Source organism: Ranitomeya imitator, chromosome 2, assembly GCF_032444005.1.
Source record: "Ranitomeya imitator isolate aRanImi1 chromosome 2, aRanImi1.pri, whole genome shotgun sequence".
Taxonomy (NCBI): Eukaryota; Metazoa; Chordata; class Amphibia; order Anura; family Dendrobatidae; genus Ranitomeya; species Ranitomeya imitator.
Window position 1 is genome coordinate 711,702,178 of NC_091283.1, and position 24,008 is coordinate 711,726,185.

Genomic DNA, 24,008 nt, shown 5'->3' on the forward strand with positions numbered 1-24,008 from the left:
TGGAAATCTGGTTGAAATGTCCGGATTTCCACAGGAATTTTCTGCATGAATTCCTGAACGTGTGCACATAGCCTCAGACAGTGGGAAATCCACGAAGAAACCGCAAAATTAATGAACAGGTTCATTATTTTTCCGCAATGCGTTTTTCATGCGGAAAAACGCACATCATGTGCACAGAATTTGCGGATTCCATTATAAATGATGGGATGCTTAATGTATGCAGATTATTTGCGGTTTTATAGCGTTTTTATAGCACAAAAATGCTAAAAAAAACCGCAAATAATCTGCAACGTGTGCACATAGCCTAAAATTGGCATTTAACATGCATTTCTGGGAATCACACCAGAAATCCGCCCATTGGTGACCTCCATCACGTGACTGCAGGTCACCAATGGTTTGGCAAGACAACCAGAGGTCTCCTGGAGACCTTTTTGGTTGTCACTGTTGGATTGCTATGAGTTCCACCCAGTGGTCGGCGCTCATAGCAAGTGAGATATTTTGCTACATGCAGGTGATCTGATCATCACCTGTATGTAGCAGATTTGATTGGGTTACGGCAGCTTCTAGTCTCCCATGGTGACTATTGAAGTATGCCAAAAAAAGTTTTTAAAAATATAAAAAATAAAAATTATAAAAGTTCAAATGACCTCCCTTTTGCCCCATTCAAATTAAAACAATAAAAAAATCAAATATAAACATATTTGGTATCGCCGCTTTTAGAGTCGCCTGATCTATCAATAAAAACAGGCGAGAGCAAAAGATCATATTTGCACCAAAATTGTATCATTAAAAATCTCAGCTCGACGTGCCCAAAATTAACCGTCACCCAACCCAAAATCACGAAAAATGGAGGCGCAAAAGGTATCGGAATTTGGAGCAATTTTTTTTTTCTTTTTAACAAAGTTTAGAATTTTTTTTCACCACTTAGATTAATAAAAAGCTATATATGTTTGGTGTCTATGAACTCGTAATGACAGGTCAGTTTTAGCATTTAGTGAACCTAATAAAAAAGCAAAGCGAAAAACAACTGTGGGATTGCACTTTCTTTGCAATTTCACCACAATTTGAATTTTTTCCCGTTTTCCTGGACACAATATGTTAAAACTAATGGTGTAGTTCAAAAGTACAACTCATTCCACAAAAAACAAGCCTTCACGTGGCCATATTGACAGAAAAATAAAAACAACATTATGTCTCTGGTAAGAAGGGTAGCAAAAAATGAAAATGCAAAACCAAAATACCCCCGGTCATGAAGGGTTTAAGAAACAGATTGAAGACGTTGTACAGGCACCTACATGCAGGTGAAGGTGCCTTAAATAGTAAGTGTTTCCCAGCCATTGACTGGGGACAGTTTAGAATGGTGTGTGAGCTGCCCCTTCAAGACGGAGGTCACACAGAATTGCCCTAAGCCCCCAGGCAGCAGCAGAGCAGGAAGGAGGAGGAGCGGGATATGGTCCGCTGCGATGAATCAGTCGGCATCTCTGCCAGGGGAGAGGGGCAGCATGCAGGGACAACGGCGTTACAAAAACATTGAATTGCACTTGGATGGCATCTAATTTTCACAGACTTCATCTTGTCCTCACAGTGTGTTTGGATTCTCCCATCTGAGAGAATTGGAGCACACAATGCTCTCACTCTGATTAAACTCTGATCATGGTTTGATCAGAGTGTCATTTGCATAATTGGTCCTATTCTCTCAGATGAGAGAATCTACAGATGTCTGCATAAGCCCTCATCTTTAGATATTTTTTTTTAAATGGATAGGAAATAATTTTTACTGAATCTGCTTCATTTGTATTAAAGGGGTATAGTAGTTTTAAAAATGTGTATCACATTAAATTTAAAATACAAAGCAATTATTTGATGTGCACAATACCACTTTAAGTTGTACAATAAGCCCCACATAATACTGAAGCACAATAGCCTTTGTAAAATGATAGGATGTTAAGACTTCTAGAACCAAGACTCTCTTGAGAAACAAAATTTAGTTCTAGTATGCTAAGTAAAAGGCATTTCCAGTATCTGTTATACTTTCCACCATTTCCATTATTTCCTAATTGATCAAGAGAAGTATGAAAATTAATAATAGCGTTGTTAACTATTTTCCTTGAGGGATCGATTTGTTAAGGTCTTGATCTCAGTTTGCCGATTTCTTCTTGACATCTGAAATCCAATTTGCATATATGCTGAATATTAAAATGAAATAGATATTAATAAATCTAAGGGTTTGCAATTTGTCTGTCTTTTTACATAAATAATCTACAACATGCGTAGGACAAATGTTTTTTTGTGTGTTGATAGCATACATGTAGTATGTGGGTATTTTTGGCTGGATCAAAATCTATTTAGTTAGATTGCTGAAAAGATCTGACAGGTATCTTCAACATTTTTCAAGAGGCTAAAATATTTACACTACGTTTGGTGAACTGACTCATTTCTAAATAATCCAATATGTTGTGGAAAAGCAGAAAAGAATACATGCATTAGGTGTCGAGTTCCCGCCACTGCACAGGGGGAATCTCAAACCATGTCCGCTGTGGTCTCCCATTCACCTCCAGCCGTAGTGAATCTGCTCAGTGGAGACGTCGGTCCCAGCATCTGGCTCAAGCTGATGCTGTGTGAATGGTTACTGCTGCCTTTCCAGGCTCTGCCTTTGTTGCCAGCACTGATCAGCAGCAAGCAGGCCTTTCTGAGCATGCCCACGGGACGACCCCCCATTGGAGTTCGGAAGTCACATGCTCAGGTCCAGTTGCAGCTCCTATTGGACCATCAGGAAGGTCCCGGAGCACTACTGCTATAAATGGTTCGCATGGCCGCTCAGCCATGCGCTAGTGTAAACTTGCTAATGTGTGTGTATGCCTGTCCATGGATGAAAGCTCGGAATCATTCCCATCCCTAGTGTTGTTGCCTGCTCGCGGATGGTGGAAGCTAATTACCACCAGACAGTGCTACTCTGCACATCCAGCACACAATGCAGCGTCTCTCAGCAGTGACCCCCAGTGCGGCGCCGTGCGCTTAGTGCGCTTTCCTGGCCCTAGTTAGGGTGGTTAGTAGCATCCACCAGAGGGGCATTGTACGCACTCTTGTGCAGTAAATTATTAGTTCAGTTCTTTACCTGACACCACAGTAGCTGTGTCGAGCGTAAGAGGTCTAGAGGAACTCTTTCCCCGTGTCCTGGGACAGAGTTCTGTGACTTTTTACTTGCATTCTCTGTGCGGTATCGTGGCCCAATTTGGATTATTTCCCTGCATATTGCGACTCTAACATGCATGTACTTAGAGAGCATTATATTGTACATCTTTATATGGGGATGGGTGTATTGTTGTGGTTTTAATTGGTTTTATATTCTTGAGTCTTTTTGGTGTTCATATAAATAAATTTATATATTTTTAGTATTCTTGGAAAAGGTGTGCACATTTTTATGCATGGGCTTTCTCTTTCTTTGGTCCTATATTGCATATTTCATGCATTTAGTAGCACCCTGTTTTAATGTTTATTAGAATATATTATATATTACTACATTATAGTGGTGCACCTGATCTCTTTATGATTGATTGTATCGTGGCCCTGTGACGCAACAGGGTTCGCTTTCTTCATACTGGGTGAAGCTAACCCGTGTGTGTATTCACATTATACCGCCATCTAGTCCGCCATTACCGAGCAGCAGGTGTCCTTTCTGCACGGTGGACCCCGTACTGCGAACGCACCTCATATCTTCTCTAAATATTATTTGGTTTGTTCCGCCAGTCCTAACAACGTGTTACGGGTAGCTTGAATGGTGCAGTATATGGAGAATATGGTGCCATTTTATTAAAGGCTCAGCATTAGATTCTTGTTATTTCTTGCTCTTCTTGACTTAAATTGTAAATTGTAGAAAGAAAGCTATTTTCTATCATGGAATATCATATTTAGGTAATAGGCAGCTGACTATTAAATTCTGACAGAAAGAAATGCTTTTATTATAAAGATAGAGACATACACTTTAAAAAAAATCACTATTAAATAATCCCTTCTTTAGTGTGGTTAAAATTATTTTATAGTAGAAATGTGGAAAAAAAAAACATTTTATGTCTTAAAAGAGGTCCAGTCATCAGGCCATACGTGGCCAGCTTCTGATCTTCTTTCATTCCCACTGCTCCTCTTAGTAAGAGCCGATAAGTTACTGAATGCCCCCATGCCTGTCATATGAATCCTCTTGTGTTGTGATGTCTAGCCTGTGGCTCTATGTCACTATATTCAGCAATACTATGGCATAATACTGTAGTATTGCTATATGTTGTTCAAGTGATCAGATAATCACAGGTTCAAATACCCTAAGAGGAATAACAAAGTAAACCAGAGGAAAAACAGCTTTCAAAAATATGCAAAACAATAAAAATATAAAAATTTTAATCAATAACAAAAGTTTTTAAAAACATATTGAATAAAAATATAAAAATTGAATCACTGCTCTTTCCCCCAATTAACAGTAAAGAAATGTAAAAAAAAATAAACATATTTGGTATCACATCCATCCATTGATCTATCAGGATATAAAATTAATTAAACTGCTCGATAAATGCAGTAACTAGAAAAAAATCAAAACACCATGGTTACATTTTTTGGTCACCACAAATATGCTAAAAATGCAATACGAAGTAATTAAATCATGATATCTACACCAAAATTGTCTGAATAAAAACACTCATTATGCAAAAAACAAGCCCCAACACAACTCCATTAATGATGATATTAGATCTAGGAGGTAACGTTTCTCTTATCCTGGCACGCCAAAGTGAGGAGACTTTTAAGTCTGTAAAGTGCCTCTTTAGAGAAGAAGAGGACTACACGTCTAGTGCCACCAATTGGAAGTACCAGAATCTCAATTTGCAGACACTGTGTTTCAGGGTGCTGTCCCTCATTAGTGCAAAACGTGAGATCTGGTTTTGCTAGGTGAGAAGTGTCTGACTGGGATCCAAGGGATAATGTTTCTCCTTGTGGAGAGTGACATGTCAAGCCTGGCATGCCAGAGCTTCTCTGGGAAATTAAATATGCTGTCTTTTCAGAGAGGAAGAGGATTTTAACTCTAGTGATACCTATTGGAAGTGGCTATCTTAAAAATCAATATCAACCCTTTAATGAGCTTTGTAACATGACTTAGGCTAGGTTCACACTGCGTTAGCAGCAGCCCATTCAGCGCATACGCTAACGGGCTGCTGCTAGCGCAAGTGCCGGCGTTACATCGCGCTAGCGCAGATAGAGCATCTGCTAGCTCTATCTGCGCTAGTGGTGACAGACCCGGAAACGCTGCAGCCCACATCTCAGGGTCTGTCACTCAATGACCGCACATCGCTAGCGCACGCCCATTGTGGGCGTACGCTAGCGATGCGTCCAACATTGCAGTCTATGGCGGCGTTAACGGACTACGTTACACCGCATTATGCCATGGTGTAACATAGTCCGTTAAATGTACCACCATAACGCAATGTGAACTTAGCCTTAGGATAAAAGCCGAACCAGAATCTCAATTTGCAGACATTGTGGAAAGTATGAGAATCGTGTTTTCAGGACATTTTTTATAAATAATGCTCAAAAAACAATGTCATTATTGCATTTTTTTCACTATTTCACTGCAAAAAGATCTTTTTAAGCATATTATTTAAGTCTGTATGGTAAAATGAAACAATGATCTAAACAGAGCTAACTTATTGACTCCTATAAGTTGTTAGTTTTCCAGCACATGCCACAGATGCCTGAGCAAATCTGTGACATTTTAAGACCAAATTCAAGTTAAACCTTTTACTTTTTGTCATGTTCCTTGAACCATTTTGCAGCTTATCATTGCAATTTTATTCACTATGAAGTTATGTCCTTACTGTTAGGGGTCAAGTTCCCGCCTCTGCACAGGGGGAATCTCAGGCCATCTCCGCTGCTGTCTCCCATTCTTCTTCTGCCGCAGTGGAGTCTGCTCAGCGGAGACATCGGTCCCAGTGTCTTGCTCAGTCTCACTCTGTGCAAAGGGTTACTGCTGCTTTTCCAGTTTCTGCCATTAAAGTCGGTGCTGGGCAGCGTTGAGCAGACGCTTTTGGGACTAAGTCCTGCTTTTCCCCTTCTGAGCATGCCCAGGGCAAGATCTCTCATTGGAGATCGAGGATCACATGCTCAGATACTGAAGCAGATCCCATTGGTCCTCCAGGAAGTTCCTGAAGGTGGTCAACTTCTGTGGCACCCTCCCATTGGTCCTTCTGGGAAGGTCCTGTACATGCTGCAGCTATAAAAGGTTTGCATGACCGCACGGCCGTGCGCTAGTGTACATTTGAAAACGTATGTGTGTTGATGAGTGCAAGTCGTTCTTTAAACATCCCCTCCTTTGTGTATGACTGTTCGCGAAAGGCGGATGTATGCTATCTAGCGCTCGGCTGAGCTATCAGCATCTAGCATAAGCTACAGCGTCCTTTGCTGTGACCGCCAGTGAGGCGCCATGCATTATAAAGCGCTTTCCAACCCAATCCTGGGTGGTTAGTGGCGTTCGCCAGTGTGGCACTCTTTGCACTTTTGTGCTTCATACTTCTTTAGTTTGTTCCAGTTGTGGTGTCGAGCGCAAGTGGTCTAGATGAACCCGATCCCATGTCTTAGAACTGGGTTCTGTGACCTCTTGCTTGCGCTCTTGGTGCGGGACTACGGCTCTGTGACGTAACAGAGTTCGTTTCCACCGCCATATAGTGCCACCATTTGCCAGCAGCGGGTTCTCTCCTGCACGGTGGACCCCGGACTGCAAACACACCTTATTATTTACTCGGTGCGTTCCGCCAGTCCTAACACTTACACATTTTATATAACTGTATAAATATAAATTGTGTTTATGGAAGCCCACATTAATTTTTGTTCTGTTTTTTTTTTATTTAGAAGGCAAACAAAAATAATTCAGGAGCAGTTGAAAGATGCACAGAGTGGGAAAAACTATAGTCTTCATGCATCTAATTTGATATCAAAAGCAAAGAATTTTGGAGAAAGCAGAGTTCAGCTACATAGTGTAAGTATCTGGTATTATTGACAAAACTGGCAGCAAATGGCAGCACATGTACAGTACGTCCTTTATAGAGAGATTATTTTATGATTAATTACCTTCATAGCAAACAGATTAAAAATTATAATGTATTTTTGCATTTTAGGTTAAATTATGTTAAAACCAAGCACACCGTTGTTTTTCTTGAAATTCTCAATAAGTTGGATGTGTCACATGAACCTCTTCCCATTGAAAAAAATAAAGTTGGTTCCAAAATGGCCGACTTCAAAATGGCTGCCTCGGTCACCACCCATCTTGAAAAGTTTTTCCCCTCCCATATACTAATGTGCCACAAACAGAAAGTTGATATCACCAACCATTCCCATTTTGTTTAGGTGTATCCATATAAATTACCCCCCCTATAGTTAAGATCAAAGACACTTACATCTACAAAGTATGTTCACCAAAATTGGCCATCTCTGCTCTTATGTCTAGATGTACTATAGCACCTTATAAAAGCAGAGTAATATGATGTTAAGAGATGGGGAGATTTTATGCTGATTCTGCGCTATTAAGATTTGCATACCCCTGTATTCTATACGCTCAGCTATGTTTGCCTTTACAAATATCTCAGTATCTCCCAAGCATAATTTTAGTTAGTGGCTTGGGTCTCTCAAGTATTAAGGAGACCTTTTTGAATAAATGACTCTATTTTCATGTGTTTTCACATCTTTCTATTCACATTTTTTCATTTTCCTTTACTTTATAAATAATTTCCACACCTTGACCTATGGTATCCCCTTTAAAGCTTATTTTGGAGCAATATAACATTTTTATTTCATTGAGTAGTATTACACGATTTTTGTCCTGTGCTGGTAATTCCTCCATGAAACTGTAACAGGACCTATACATACTTAAAACTGTAAAGTGTAAGGATTCGACACTAAAATGATTGCTGTTCTTTATATGCTTTTATTACACGTCATTCTTAAGGAGAACACTACTGTTGATTGCTTTACCATATTAATGTGTCATTGGTAAGTTCTCAAGACTGAAAACATTTCACAATATTTCAATGTAGTGACATGCTTTTACTTCCCTTTGTTTTATTGTTAGCAGTTGAATGGTTTGTCATTGTGCGTCTTTAGTTTTCCTGACTGTACTCTGTAAAATAGGAAAGTGCGACCAAAAAGTTTATTAATATCTTGCCAAATACTTGTGTCCAATATTTTTCCACTTTTAGGACTATTAATATTTATACTTTGCTAAAATAAGCTCATTATGTATTTTAATGATTCACTCACAGTATTCAAAATCTGAGCGGAATCCAGAGCCTATAAGAGAGAATGTAATGGAATCCAGTTTTTCAGAAACACAACCCTTCTCAGACAGCACTGAATCAGACAGAGGGAGCCAGTCGATAAAGCATCATAGGTGAGGATTGAAGTCTATTGGCATTTAACTCATCAGGATGCTTAACAATGTAGGTAATGTTACACTGGGGGAAATGAAAAGTGCAATATAATGCTGGGAGATATTCTTTGTGTTTGAACTAAGTAATATACTAAGGGAAAAGGTAAACGAGAAACACAAAGGGTATTGCTATATATTTCCACATGCACGGTTTTAGATTACATGGTTTCTCTTGAACATTAAAGTAGGCATATTAGTTCTTTATTACATTTATTTCACAAGTATACTTTTCATAATTTCATTAGAAATGTTGCTTTTACCTGATGCATTGCTCTTTGATTGTCTAGAAACGATATTTTCTTACAAATATAGCATAATCTGCAGCTAAATAGTGTTAAAATCCTATTTAGTGGTGTGGCAGCTACTGTGGTTCAATTAAATTATATTCTCACTCCAAATGCTCACTTGAAGTCATTAGGGTTGTAATTACAATCACTGCTTAACATAATGTGACTGTGGCTCTAATCACTCCATTGCACCTTGGCTGACAGCCTGCTCAGCAGTGTTTTGTGTTTGGTGACTGTAATATTACTTGCACCACCCGGATGACAGTGAGTAGCTGCAGGGAGAATATAACTTTATTTTCTCTCTGCAGTCACTGCTTCATTAAAGTGGTTGTCCACTAATAGGACCATCCTTTCTTAAAAAAAATGTTCGGCCCGAATAAAATAACAAAAGCCTGTGCTCACCTCCTGTCCTGGCTCTGTTCCAGCAGTGTCAGCACTCACGGTCCCGAGGCTTTGATACTGTGGAATGACACGTGATGCCCAGAGCCCAATCAGTGCTGTCGTCACTGCCTCCACCTTCGGACAAACTGAACATGAGTAGGAAGTCCAGGATCACCTGCAGCCCTGGATTCCTCTTCTTGTTTAGTTTGTCAGAAAGCAGAGACAATGTTGCCAGCGCTGATTGGACATTGGCACACGTGACACAACACCGCATCACAGCCCCGGGGAGGGTGAGTGCCGACACCGCGGGAATGACGCCGGCATAGGAGGTGAGTATAGGCTTTATTATTTTATCGGAGCCGCACATTTAGTTTAACAAGGATTTGTCCTAGTAGTGGTCAACCCCTTTAAGTAAGGTAAACAGGATTTAAACACTATTTAACGGCAGAATACCTCCATAGTAACAGGCTAAATAACAGTTCTGAAAGTGACAGGTTCCCCATAATGATGTTTTTAACTTAAAATGGTGAAGCCAATATATGAGGCAGGTTTCCTACTTCAGTGTGGATGCAGAATAATATTAAAATCAATTCACCTAGATCTACTGGATTTTGATCTACTATTTGTCTACAAATGATTAAAAACAAGGTTATTATAAGAATCTTATCAGAGGAAAGTTGCCTTTCTTAAGCCATCTACCAGCTGGTAGTCTCTGCATGCAGATTCTCTGTAAAATTGAAGTCTCTTCAGCTCCTCAAAATTTGAAACCAATAATATGGTGGACCGAAAATGCAATGTCAATTTCTTTTTCACTTTAAATATTAGGTAAATGCATAATGTGATAGAGAATGTAGATGCACAGGTGGGAAAATATCTGTGAGGCTTTGATTACAGTGTATCAGGAATGCCACTAGGAATTTTTGGGCCCTATACTGACAGAATTTTTGGGGCCCCCCTTGAGACTCCTCCCAGGCTTCATACCTTGAACTGTCCACAGTTCCATTGCCCTCTCTTGAAAAAACTCCACTTCTGCACCACATCCTCACCAATCGCACATTAACAACTTGCATCACCAGATCAAATACATAGCCAGCAGCTTTTGTTTTGGTAAAAAGTCAATCCACCACCTCGACAAAGTAGACTCTTTTGCCTGTGCTCTACTGTAACTTATTAAACATTTGTTAAAACATCCAATACAATTTAAGTTTATTTTTATTTGTTTTTCAATTTTTAAAATGACCAATAATATCATATAAAAGGGACAAATACCTCAGCATCATGACCAGATCACATATTACCACCACAGTGACCGAATAATAGCACATACAAGGAACAAATACAACCACACCATGACCAAATCACATATTACCACCACATATTGATTGAATACTACAATACTAACGAATACTAAAAAAAATCACAATATTAATACCACCATAAGTGCCTTTATACACAAGAGATCTGTACTTAGTATATAGTGTCCATATACTGGTAATACAGTGATCATCGGTGACATTATACACAGGTGCTCTGAATATAGCATATATTAAATTGTGTCAGTGTACAGGTAACACAGTGATCACCATTAACATTATACATTCGAGTGCTGTATAAAGTGTACAGTTAATATACTGATAATGGTGACATTACACACGTGAGCTCTGTATATAGTGTATAGTGTACAAGTAATACAGTGATCATGGTGACATTATACACACAAGCTCTGTATAAAGTGTACAACTAATACAGGGATCATTAGTGGCATTATACACAGGAGCTCTGTATATAGTGAAACTGCACACATAGTGCAGCGACCACCGGTGATTAGGGTTGAGCAAAACGGATCAGACAAATTCAAAAATCGTCGACTTTCAGCAAAGTCAGGTTTCATGAAACCTGACCTGATCCTAGTGTGGGATCAGCCATGAGGTTGGCGATCTTCGCGCCAAAGTCGCATTTCGTATGACGCTTTCAGCGCCATTTTTCAGCCAATGAAGGAGGACGCAGAGTGTGGGCAGCGGGATGACATAGGTCTCGGTCTCCACCATCTTAGAGAAGGGCATGACAGTGATTGGCTTGCTTTCTGCGGCGTCACAGGGGCTATAAAGGAGCGTGCACGCCGACCACCATCTTACTTCTGCCGATCGTAGCATAGGGAGAGGTTGCCGCAGCTTCATCAGAAGATGGGATATAGTTAGGGAGGGAAGATTAAGCCCCGAAACTGCTTGTGCTGTAGCGATTTCCACTGTCCAACACCACCTTTTCCTTGCAGGGACAGTGGAAGCTATATTTTTGTGCATCAGCTCTGTAGCTTATTAGGCTGCCTTATAAGGCTCCCTGATAGCTGCATTGCGGTTTGCACGCCGCTGTGCAAACCAACTGCTTTTTTAAAAGCAAAAATCCTGTTGCTCCTTTCTGCACAGTTATCTTGTTTATTTTTCCACACTTTTGTGTGCAGCAGTCCTTTTTATTGCTGCCATACTTTTCCTGAGATCATTGTAGGGAGATTGAAATTGTACTACAGTCCTTGTATTTTTTCATATATCTTCCAGCCACTTTCTGCCACTTAGATTGCGTTGTTATATACACTGGGCCTGAGTTTTGGGTCAGTCTCCCCCCAAAAAAGTGAGATTCAAATTTTCACAAAGCGGATATACTTCTGTCCTGTTAGTTTGTCGTATGTCAGCCAGCCACTTTCTGCCACTTACATTGTGTTGCATTACAGGAGCTTGCTTGCCCTGCTGCTAGTGTGCTATCAGAAAGAGTCTTCAGTGCTGCTGGTTCAATAATGACCGAAAAAAGGACACGTCTGGCTACCCAGAATATTGATGATCTTACCTTCATTAAAATGAACCAATCATGGATTTCAAATTATTTTGCCTCACCGTCTCCTGCTGACACGTAGCTTGCCTGAAAAATGTTTTGCTTTTGGCCTCCTCTTACTGATTTCTCCAATTCCGCCATTTGCAGCTGCTGAATCTCCACCGTAGGCCATTTTTATACCTCCCTAAATGGGCTGACTCCCCCCACAGGGCCGTGGTCACCACCTGGCGCAAGCACCCGTGCGAGTGCCGTTTGCCTGGACAGGTGGGTGCGCCCACTCTTGGGCGACGGCACTGGCACAGGGTCCCACATAGTACAATGAAGTGTCTCTGACGGTGGTGGTGCACAACCAACGTCAGATACACCGTCATAATATGAGGGGCCCTGTGCCAGTACCGTCGCCCACGAGAGAGTGTTCCCCCCAGCTCGAACAGTGGAAATACTTACCTCTCCCTGCTCCACCACTGTGTAGTCTGTGCTGTTAAATCCTTCAATGGCACTGCCAATACAAATTTGTTGAAATTATAGATAATAGTTAAAATATACAGGGGCCCTGGCCTCCATTTAGACCAGTTAATACTTTGCGCCTACTACCACTGTCTGCTACTCAGCAGAGGAGCCCACCCCAGTACCTAGCTATGCCACCTGTTTAGTCCTGTTCCAAATTTTGAACTGCTTTTAGCCTACTTTTGTATTTTGGGCCTACTAACTGTGTCTGCACCACTCATTACATTTGTCCTCCACTTAACAAAGCTATGCCGCCTGTTTAGTCCTGTTACCAATTTTGAACTGCTTTTAGCCAACTTTTTTATTTTGGGCCTATATCTGTGTTTTCTCCTCATCATGCCCATTGCCCAGCCACTGCTAGATGAGTCTGCTGGTACATTGACCCAGACCACTACATTCCCCTTGCACTTTACACAGCCAGAATCTGACCCTGCTGAAAATCAGGTTCCCTTTCCCGCATACTATACCACCTTACACGAGGACAAAGAGGAAGGTGCAGATGAAAGTGCAGGTTCCTTCTTTAGGTGGGGGGGCATATTCGTTGGCGACGTTACTGGCACAGGGCCCCTCATAGTATGCAAAAGGGTCTCTGGCAGAGGGAGGCGCCACCCGCCGTCAAACACACCCCCGTACTATGAGGGGCCCTGTGCCAGTGCCAAGTGCCAACGAGTGGGCCCCCCTGCTTGCTCAGGATCACAGCACTTGCAAAGTTGAAATACTTACCCCTCCCTGCTCCACCGCCGTGACGTATTCCACGTTTCCTGGGCCCACGAAAATCTTGAGCCAGCCCTACCCCCCTACAACTTTAACCAAATGACCCCCTGTTGTCAATGCTCAACTATTATTATAAAGTAAATTAAGATTGACAAGCTTAAGAAATAAGAATTTATGTTTTTGGCATTAAAATGGGCTCTGTAGGTATTTTCCTGTCCTCCACTCACTGCCGACTTTGATTCCCCATTGGCTTGCATTGGGTTTCGTGTTTCGGTCGGCCCCCGACTTTTCGAAATAATCGGCCGATCTCACCCGACCCGACTTTTGACAAAGTCGGGTTTCGCGAAACCCGACTCGATCCTAAAAAAGTAAAAGTCGCTCAGCAATACCTGTGATATTATACGCAGGAGCTCTGTATATATTGTCAGTGTACAGGTAATACAGTGATCACAATGGACATTATCACAGAAACTCTGTACATAGTGTCAGTGTACAGGTAATAGAGTGATCATCAGTGACATTATGCACAGGACCTCTGTACACAGTGTCAGTGTACAGGTAATACAGTGATAACCGGGGAGATTATATAGATGAGCTCTGTACACAGTATATAGTGTATAGTGAGTGTGTACATGTATTACACTGACTCACCAGTGACATCTCTAGGTGAAGTACTTCATCTTTGCTTTTCATCTTCATCCACCACAGACCACAATCACTTCTTCCAGCCAGGACTGGTCTCTGCAGGAAATAACATAGTTATCTAGTGCATCGCTTGCAGAGCTCATTACTTAATATTTTCCCTACTTCTACACTACACTGCATGAGGAAAAAAGGTGACATGGTGTTGCTTTGCACAGTAACAAGACCCCCCATTGAAAACTGTATCCTCAAAAAATAAATACCATCACTGCAGTAATAGTATCCCTTAATTAGTCCCTACAGTAATAATGCCCCACATTATGGCCCCCTTATGTCTCATTCCTAGCTCCAGACATAAGTTCTCCCAACCTGGCCCCATATGTTATCCTATCCTGCCCTCATGAGTATCCATTCTGCACCATGTGATGTCCCATCCTGCCCCATTTGATCTCCCCATCCTGCGCCAACTGTCTCCATTCTGCCCCATCTGTCCCATGATCCTGCCCCATCTGTCTCATGATCTTGACCCATCAGACCCATGATTCTGCCCCATGTGACCCATGATCCTTCCCTTCTATTCCATGATTCTGCTTCATGTGTTCCATGATTCTCCCCATGTTTCTCCATCATATCCATACTGCCCCATCTGTCTCCATCCTGCCTCATTTGTCTCCATCCTGCCCCATCTGTCTCCATCCTGCCCCATGTTCCTGCCCCATCTATCTCCTTCCTGCCCAAACTATTTCCATACTGCCCTATGTGCTACTTCCCCATCTGTCTCCTTCTTCCCCATCTGTCTCCTTCCTGCTCCATGTTCAGCCTCATCTGTCTCCATTCTGCCCCATCTGTGTCCTTCCTGCCCCATGTTCCTGCCTTATCTGTGTCCATCCTGCCTCATCTATCTCCATAATGCCCCATGATTCTGCCCCATCTTATTCCATCCTCCGCCATGATCTTGCCCCATCTGTCTCCATCCTGCCCCATGTTCCTGCCCCATCTGTCTTCATCCTGCCCATCTGTCTCCATCCTGCCCATCTGTCTCCTTCCGGCCTCATGTTCCTGCCCCATCTGTCTTCATCCTGCCTCATCTGTCTCCATAATGCCCACATGGTCCACATGTCTCCATCCTGAAGTTTAAACATATTGCAGCTTGCAGCTTTCAATTAAAAAAAAACACTTTGCTCTTACCTGGCCATGGTCCAGCGACGACATCTCCTTCATACATTTCAAGAGCACACTCACTGGCAAATGCCAATGATGCCATTCGATTTAAAAAAAAATACCTAACATTTTTTTGGTATCAACGTGTTCAGAAAAATCTGATCTGCAAAACGTAAAATGAATTAACCCAATCTGTAAAATATGTAAAGTGAAAAAAAAAAAACACCAGAATTGTGGGTTTTTGGCTGCTGCAAGTCTACAAAAATTGCATTATTATGATATTAAAAAATTGTGTATACCCAAAAAAGTATTAATAAAAACATCACGTTACAGCACAAAAAATGAGCTATCACACAGCTCTATCAACCAAAAAATAAAAATGTTTTTTCGCAACTTAAATGAAAACCAAAAAAATGCAAGTTTTGTATAATTGTACAATCATATTTCCAGATAATTTTTTACTTCAGAATAGATAGTGAGCAAAACATCCCCTAAAATACAAATATGGAATTGATTTTTTTCACTTCACTTGGAATTTTTTCCCATTTTCCAGTTAATCATATGATAAAATAGATGGTGTCGTTTAAAGGTACAACTAGTCCCTCGAAAAACAAGCCCTCACATAGCATTTTCAGTAGAAAAATAAAAAAGTCAAAGCTCTTGGAAGGCAGGGAGGGAAAAATGAAACCACAAAAATAAACAAAATTGCTCGGTTCTAAGGAGGTTAAAGAGAGGCTTTGTCCATGTCAAAAGTGGCCAGTTTTGCTCTTATTTTATTCTCATTAATCGCCATTACTTCCTGACTGGAGTTACATTTAGGCCATGTTCACACTATGCGGTTTTTACTGCGGAACCGCGGCGATTTTGCCGCTGCGGGTCCGCAGCTGTTTTCCATGCAGGGTACAGTACAATGTTACCCTATGGAAAACAGAAACCGCAGTGCACATGATGCGGAAAAACCCGAAAAAAACCGCGCTGAATTGCTGCGGGAAAAAAAGAAGGACCATGTCACTTCTTTGTGCAGAATCGCAGCGATTCTGCACCCATAGAAATGCATTGATCCGCTTACTTCCCGCATGGGGCTGTGCCCACCATGCGGGAAGTAATGCGGATAATGTGCGGGTTATACCCGGGGTGGAGGAGAGGAGACTCTCCTCCAGGCCCCGGGAACCATATTTGTATTAAAAAAAAAGAATTAAAATAAAAAATCATGATATACTCACCTCTGAAGTCTCAGCACTGCACGCGGCTGTCCGGTCTCAGGTTTGCTATGCGACCAGGACCTTCGGTGACGTCATGGTCACATGACTGTGACGTCACCGAAGGTCCTGGTCGCACAGCATCTTTGGAACCGGACCGCCGCCTGCAGCGCCGAGGAGATCGGGACGTCAGAGGGTGAGTATACCATGATTTTATTATTTTTAACACTACTATTGATGCTGTATATTGCTGCATATGCAGCATCAATAGTAGGGGTAAAATCCCGCAGCGGAACCCGCAGCGGAACCCGCAGGACAAACCACGATAAATCTGCAGGGATAACCGCAGCGGGTTTGCCCTGCAGATTTACCAAATCCGCTGCGGGAATTACAATTGTTAAACATTAATGAAGTAAAAATTACTGTACATTTATTTGCTAAGCTACTGTATGTTCACTTTTAGCCTTTTAGCACACATTCAGTGGCTCCATTAAGCCTGACGTCCAACACCATATACAGTACTGTATGTCTATTGGATCTTGGCACCAAGACAGTGGCTTCAGTCATAAACCTTGAAGGAGCCATTAAACGTATGGTAAAATGCTGCGTGAAACTGGTCTTAAATTATCTATTTAGGTTTGGGAAGGCACGAAAAAGATAAGACTAAAGGTACCTTCACACTAAACGACGCTGCATCGATCCAGACAACGATCCGGATCGCTGCAGCGTCGCTGTTTGGTCGCTGGAGAGCTGTCACACAGACCGCTCTCCAGTGACCAACGATGTCGGTAACCAGGGTAAACATCGGGTTACTAAGCGCAGGGCCGTGACGTCACCGCTCTGCTTTCCGGCCGCTGTGCTCACAGTGAGTGCAAGAAAGCACAGCGCCGGGGACAGACAGCGGAAGGTAAGTATGAAGCGTTTGTTTTTTTTACTTTTAGGATGGTAACCAGGGTAAACATCGGGTTACTAAGCGCGGCCCTGCGCTTAGTAACCCGATGTTTACCCTGGTTACCAACGAAGACATCGCTGAATAGGCGTCACACACGCTGATTCAGCGATGTCAGCGGGAGAGCCAGCGACCAAATAAAGTTCTGGCCTTCTAGCCCCGACCAACGACATCCCAGCAGGATTCTGATCGCTGCTGCGTGTCAAACTGAACGATATCGCTAGCCAGGACGCTGCAACGTCACGGATCGCTAGCGATATCGTTTAGTGTGAAGGTACCTTAAAGTTCTAAATGTGGAAAGATATTGAATTTGTATTTATTAACACACTATTAACTGTGACTGAAGTAAACTTAGAAATAGCCTTGGTATAACAGATGGTAAGTTAGCAAAAATTGTTCTGCTCCTGGCAAGTCTTGGAACTGATAGAATCAGGGTATAGAAAACATATATTGTTATATTCATTACAATTACAAGCAATTGATTGTAGTAATAATAGGAAGCTCAGTCTTCTGCTGATATATTCCCTGTGGTAATATCAATTACTCTATTTAATGGACATCAGGGAAGCCACAAATTAGATTTTATTTACTTACAAGGCAGTATACTTCACTTTTTACACAGTTTGAATTGTAAAGTTTGGGTTTCAAATAAGACATATATTTTATGATAATTTTCCGCTACTATTCAATGGATCTTGCACATTTTTCATCGCTTTACTTCTGTGGAGACATAGTTCATTCTCAGTTACTTTATAGAACCATGCTTTTAAGTCTACACACAATTTTTTTTAGGTTGAAGATGGGATTTGTTACATCTGAGTCAGCAGTCTTTGTGACATTGCAAAGCAGGTCACTATATCTCAGAGGCACCATTTGATATAGCTTTGCTATTTATAGCTTCTTTGGGATTGAAATTCATCATACCTGTGAATTCTTAGTTCTCCATGTGGTGTGCATTGAATATATAGTTTTTTGGAATTTATTGGTTACCTTAAAATATGTTAATTATATATGAGGGCAATGAATTGTTCCATAAAGTCATTTTGTCCTTTCCTTACTACCAAAACTTAAACATAGCTCCAGCTTCTGTTAGTCACAAATGGAAAGTTCAGTACTTTAGCTTACTGATGATGATAACATTGTGCTATTTTAAAAAGTTCAGTGTTTAAAGGTAGAGATGAGCAGATCTATCTGTGGAGGGACAGGCTTCAGTCAAATTTCCATAAATTCACAGTTTCTCACAAATTGAAACATTTTGAGATTCAACTTGCGCATCTTAACCCCTCAGTGACCGCCGATACATCTTTTAATGGTGGTAGTTAAGGGTACTTAAACCCGCTGTCGAAAAAGTGTATAGCGCCCCCAGAGTCAGATTTTCTCTGGGGTCTCAGTTGCTGGAGGTAGCCAAGACCCCAGAGGACATGATTCGGGTCAGTTTTTATGTACCCCTGGGTTGCAATTTCCAGTAATTAGCCGTTTACCAATGTAAAAAAAAGCAATATGCCATTTAATTTCTCTTTCCTCTTATGTGATCGCACATCAGAGGACAGAGAAATGGGGTCCCCGATCACCCCCCGATACTTACCCATGTTCCTTGGTGCTCCTCGTGGTTCCCCATGGACGCCACCATCTTCTTCCGGGAAAAAAATGGCGGGCGCGTGCACAGTGGGCCCGCCGGCCCGAACCCTGCAGATCTTTGGAGTCTCGGCTGCCGGGGGTAGCTGAACCCGAAAGAACATACTTGGGGTCAGTTTTTAAAGACCCCTGTTTTACGATATCCGCTAATTAACCGCTTACCGGCGACTGGAAAAAAATGCGGTGTCTGACATTCTCTGTCTTCTGATGTGATCGAACATCAGAGGACAGAGAAATAGGGGGGTCGGGGACCCTGTCATACTTACCGGTGTCCTTGGGACCTCTTGTGTCCCCTCCAGGCCGCTGGCTTCTTCTTCCGGTAAGAAAATGGCCGTGATCTGCCGGCCGGCAGAGGAAGATTCTTCCTATTGTTTCATTTTGGTCACTGTGATAGATGCTATCACAGTGATCAAAATAAATAGCATGGTAAATAACTCCCCCCTTTATCACCCCCTTAGTTAGGAAAAAATAATAAAATAAAAAAGTATGCATTTCCATTTTCTAATTAGGGTTATAGATGGGCTAAACTGAGTTGGGCTAAAGTTAGGGTTAGGGTGATGGTTAGGATTGGGGCTAGGGTTAGTGTAGGGGATAAAGTTAGGGTTATAGTTAGGGTTGGGGCTAAAGTTAGGGTTAGGGTTGTGGCTAAAGTTATGGCTAAGGTTGGGGCTAAAGTTAGGTTTAGAGTTGAAATTAGGGTTAGGGTTGGGATTAGGGTTTGGATTAGGGTTAGGGTTGGCCTTAGGGTTAGGTTTGGGATTAGAGTTAGGTTTGGGATTAGGGTTAAGGTTAGGGATTAGGGTTAGTGGTGAATTGGGATTAGGGTTGGGATTAGGGTTAGATTTGAGGTTAGGGTTGAGATTAGGATTAGGTGTGTGTTGGGTTTAAGGTTTTGATTAGGGTTATGGTTAGGGTTGGGATCAGGGTTAGGGGTGTTTTGGGGTTAGGGTTGTGATTAGGGTTATGGTTAGGGTTGTGATTAGGACTATGTATTGGGTTGGGAATAGGGTTAGGGGTGTGTTGGGGTTAGAGTTGGAGTTAGAATTGGTGGTTTCCACTGTTTAGGTACATCAGGGGGTCTCCAAATGCGACAGCCAATTTTGCGCTCAAGAAGTCAAATGGTTCTCCCTCCCTTCTGAGCTCTGCTGTGTGCCCAAACAGTGGTTTGCCCCCACATATGGGGAATCAGCATAAATTAGAAGCTAAAAAAATCATTTTTGTTGAAAAAAATATTTTTTATTTTCACGACTCACGCATTATAAACTTCTGTGAAGCACTTTGGGGTTCAAAGTGCTCACCACACATCTAGATAAGTTCCTTAGGGGGTCTAGTTTCCAAAATGGGGTCACTTGTGGGGGTTTCTACTGTTTAGGTACATCAGGTAATCTGCAAACGCAACATAATGCCCACAGAACATTCTATCAAAGTCTACATTCCAAAACGGCGCTCCCTCCCTTCCGAGCTTTGCCATGCGCCCAAACAGTGCCCCCCACATATGGGGTATCAACTTACTCAAGATAAATTGCACAATACATTTTGGGGTCCAATTTCTCCTGCTACTCTTGTGAAAGTAAAAATTTGGGGGTGAAAAGATAATTTTTTTGTGGAAAAAAAATGATTTTTTATCTTCATGACTCTACATTATAAACTTCTGTGAAGCAGTTGGGGGTTCATAGTGCTCACAACACATCTAGATAAGCTCTTTGGGAGTCGATTTTCCAAAATGGGGTCTCTTGTGGGGGTTTTCTACTGTTTAAGTACATCAGGAGCTCTGCAAAAGCAGCATGACGCCAGCAGACCATTTCTATCAAAGTCTTCATTTTAAAACGTCACTACTTCCCTTACGAACCCGGATGTGTGCCCAAACAGAGGTCCCCCCACAAATCGGGTATAAGCATACTTAGGACAAACTGGACAACAAATTTTGGGGTCCAATTTCTCCTGTTACCCTTGAGAAAATAAAAAATTGTGGGCTAAAAGTATCATTTTTGTGGACAAAAAAAGGATTTTTTAGTTTCACTGTTCTACGTTATAAATTTCTGTGAAGCACTTGGGGGTTCAAAGTTCTCACCACTAGTGTTGAGCGATACCGTCCGATACTCGGATAGTATCGGCCGATACCCAAAAAGTATGGGATATCGCCGATACCGATATCTGATACCAATACAAGTCAATGGGACACCAAGTATCGGAAGGTATCCTGATGGTTCCCAGGGTCTGAAGGAGAGGAAACTCTCCTTCAGGCCCTGGGATCCATATTAATGTGTAAAATAAAGAATTAAAATAAAAAATATTGATATATTCACGACTCCGGCGGCCCCTGGACATCACCGCGGGTAACCGGCAGGCTTCTTTGTTTAAAATGAGCGCGTTTATGATCTGAGAATGACGTTGCGGCTTCTGATTGGTCGCGTGCCGCTCATGTGACCTCCATGCGACCAATCAGAAGCCCCGACGTCATTCGCAGGTCCTAAATTCCTAGATTGAGGAGTTTAGTGCCTGAGAATGACGTCGCGGCTTGTGATTGGTCGCGTGGCGGTCACATGAGCGGCACGCGACCAATCAGAAGCCGCGACGTCATTCTCAGGTCCTAAACGCGCTCATTTTAAACAAAGAAGCCTGCCGGTTACCAGCGGTGATGTCCAGGGGCCGCCGGAGAGGTGAATATATTAATATTTTTTATTTTAATTCTTTATTTAACACATCACTATGGATCCGATACCGATTCCCGATACCACAAAAGTATCGGAACTCGGTATCGGAATTCCGATACCGCAAGTATCGGCCGATACCCGATACTTGCGGTATCGGAATGCTCAACACTACTCACCACACATCTAGATAAGTTCATTAATGGGTCTAGTCTACAAAATGGGGTTACTTGTGGGGGGTTCCACTGTTTAGGCACATCAGGTGCTCTCCAAACGCGACATGGCGTCCGATCTCAATTCCAGCCAATTCTGCATTGAAAAAGTCAAACGGAACTCCTTCTCTTCTAAGCTCTGCCGTGCGCCCAAACTGTGATTTACCCCCACATATGGGGTATTGGCATACTCAGGAGAAATTGCACAACAACTTTTGTGGTCTAATATCTCCTGTTACCCTTGTGTAAAAAAAATTTGGGGGTGAAAAAATCATTTTTATAGAAAAAATGTGATTTTTTTATTTTCACAGCTCTAGGTTATAAACTTCTGTGACGCTTTTGGGGGTTTAAAGTGCTCACCACACATCTATACAAGTTCCATAAAGCATCTAGTTTCCAAAATGGTGTCACTTTTGGGGGTTTCTACTGTTTAGGCACATCAGGGGCTCTCCAAATGCGACATGGCGTCCAATCTCTATCCCAGCCAATTCTGCATTGAAAAAGTCAAATGTAACTCCTCTTCCAAGCTCTACCGTGCACCCAGACAGTGGTTTACCCCCATATATGGGGTATAGACGTACTTTTGTTGTCTATTTTTTCCTGTTACACTTGTGAAAATAAGAATTTGTGGTCGAAAAAATCATATTTGTGAAACAAATACAATTTTATTATTTTCACAGTTCTACGTTATAAACTTCTGTGAAGCACTTGGGGGTTCAAAGTGCTCACCACACATGTAGATAAGTTCATTAAGGGGTCTAGTTTCCGAAATGATGTCACTTGTGGGGGGTTTCCACTGCTTAGGCACATCAGGGGCTCTCCAAATGCAACATGGCGTCCAATCTCAATTCCAGCCAGTTCTGCATTGAAAAAGTCAAACGGTGCTCCTTCGCTTCTGAGCCCTGCCATGCACCCAAAAAGTGATTTACTCCCACATATGGGGAATCGGCATATTCAGGAGAAATTGCACAACACATTTTGTCGTTCATTTTCTCTTTTTACACTGGTGAAAATAAAAAAAATTGGTTCTGGAGAAAAATGTTTGCAAAAAAAATGTTTGCAAAAAAAAGTTAAATGTTCATTTTTTCTTCCACTTTTTTTCAGCTTCTGTGAAGCACATAAAGGGTTAATTAACTTCTTGAATGTGGTTTTGAGCACCTTGAGTATTTAGAATGCTGTCAAGTTTGGGTATTTTCTGTTATGTACACCCCTCAAAGTGACTTTAAATGTGAGATGGTCGCTAAAAAAATGGTTTTGCAAATTTTGTTGTAACTATGAGAAATCGCTGGTCAAATTTTAACCCTTATAACTTCCTAACAAAAAAAAAACTGGTTTCCAAAATTGTGCTGATGTAAAGTAGACATGTGGGGAATTTTATTTATTAACTATTTTTTGTGACATATCTCTCTGATTTAAGGGCATAAAAATTCAAAGTTTGAAAATTGCAAAATTTTAAAAATGTTCACTTTATTTCCAATTTTTTCATAAATAATCGCAAGTAACATTGAAACAATGTTACCACTAACATGAAGAACAATATGTCACGAAAAAACATTCTCAGAATCAGCAGGATCAGTTAAAGCGTTCCAGAGTTATAACCTCATAAAGTGACAGTGGTCAGAATTGTAAAAATTGGCAATTCTGTCAGATAATACTCAGTTTCTTCCTGAAAATGATTGCAAACACAAATTCTTTGTTATTATTATCTTCATTTAATTTGTCTTAAATGTAAAAAACACAAAAAGAATTGTCCTAAAGCCAAATTGGATATAATTCCACACCAAACATAAAAAAGGGTGTACAAAAGTGTTGTCAATGTTCGAAAAATCATATGATGCTTCTCTAATTTGTGTAATTAACAGCACCTGTAACTTACCTGTGGCACCTAACAGGTGTTGGCAATAACTAAATCACACTTGCAGCCAGTTGACATGGATTAAAGTTGACTCAACCTCTGTCCTGTGTCCTTGTGTGCACCACATTGAGCATGGAGAAAAGAAAGAAGACCAAAGAACTGTCTGAGGACTTGAGAAACCAAATTGTGAGGAAGCATGAGCAATCACAAGGCTACAAGTCCATCTCCAAAGACCTGAATGTTCCTGTGTCTACCGTGCGCAGTGTCATCAAGAAGTTTAAAGCCCATGGCACTGTGGCTAACCTCCCTATATGTGGACGGAAAACAAAAATTGACAAGAGATTTCAACGCAAGATTGTGCGGATGTTGGATAAAAAACCTCGACTAACATCCAAACAAGTTCAAGCTCCCCTGCAGTCCGAGAGTATAACAGTGTCAACCCGTACTATCCGTCGGCATCTGAATGAAAAGGGACTGTATGGTAGGAGACGCAGGAAGACCCCACTTCTTACCCGGAGACATAAAAAAGCCAAG

At 41.5% G+C, this 24,008-nt stretch overlaps 1 protein-coding gene across 2 annotated transcripts in view; it reads left to right on the top strand.

Moving 5' to 3' along the window:
* Positions 1-24,008, top strand: part of NRG3 (neuregulin 3) — a 1,535,957-nt gene that overhangs the window by 1,375,517 nt on the left and 136,432 nt on the right. For both annotated transcript variants that reach the window (XM_069753133.1, XM_069753134.1), the window contains exons 6-7: positions 6,886-7,012; positions 8,292-8,419. In XM_069753133.1, coding sequence (XP_069609234.1) covers positions 6,886-7,012; positions 8,292-8,419 — 255 coding nt within the window. The remainder of the gene's footprint in view (positions 1-6,885; positions 7,013-8,291; positions 8,420-24,008) is intronic.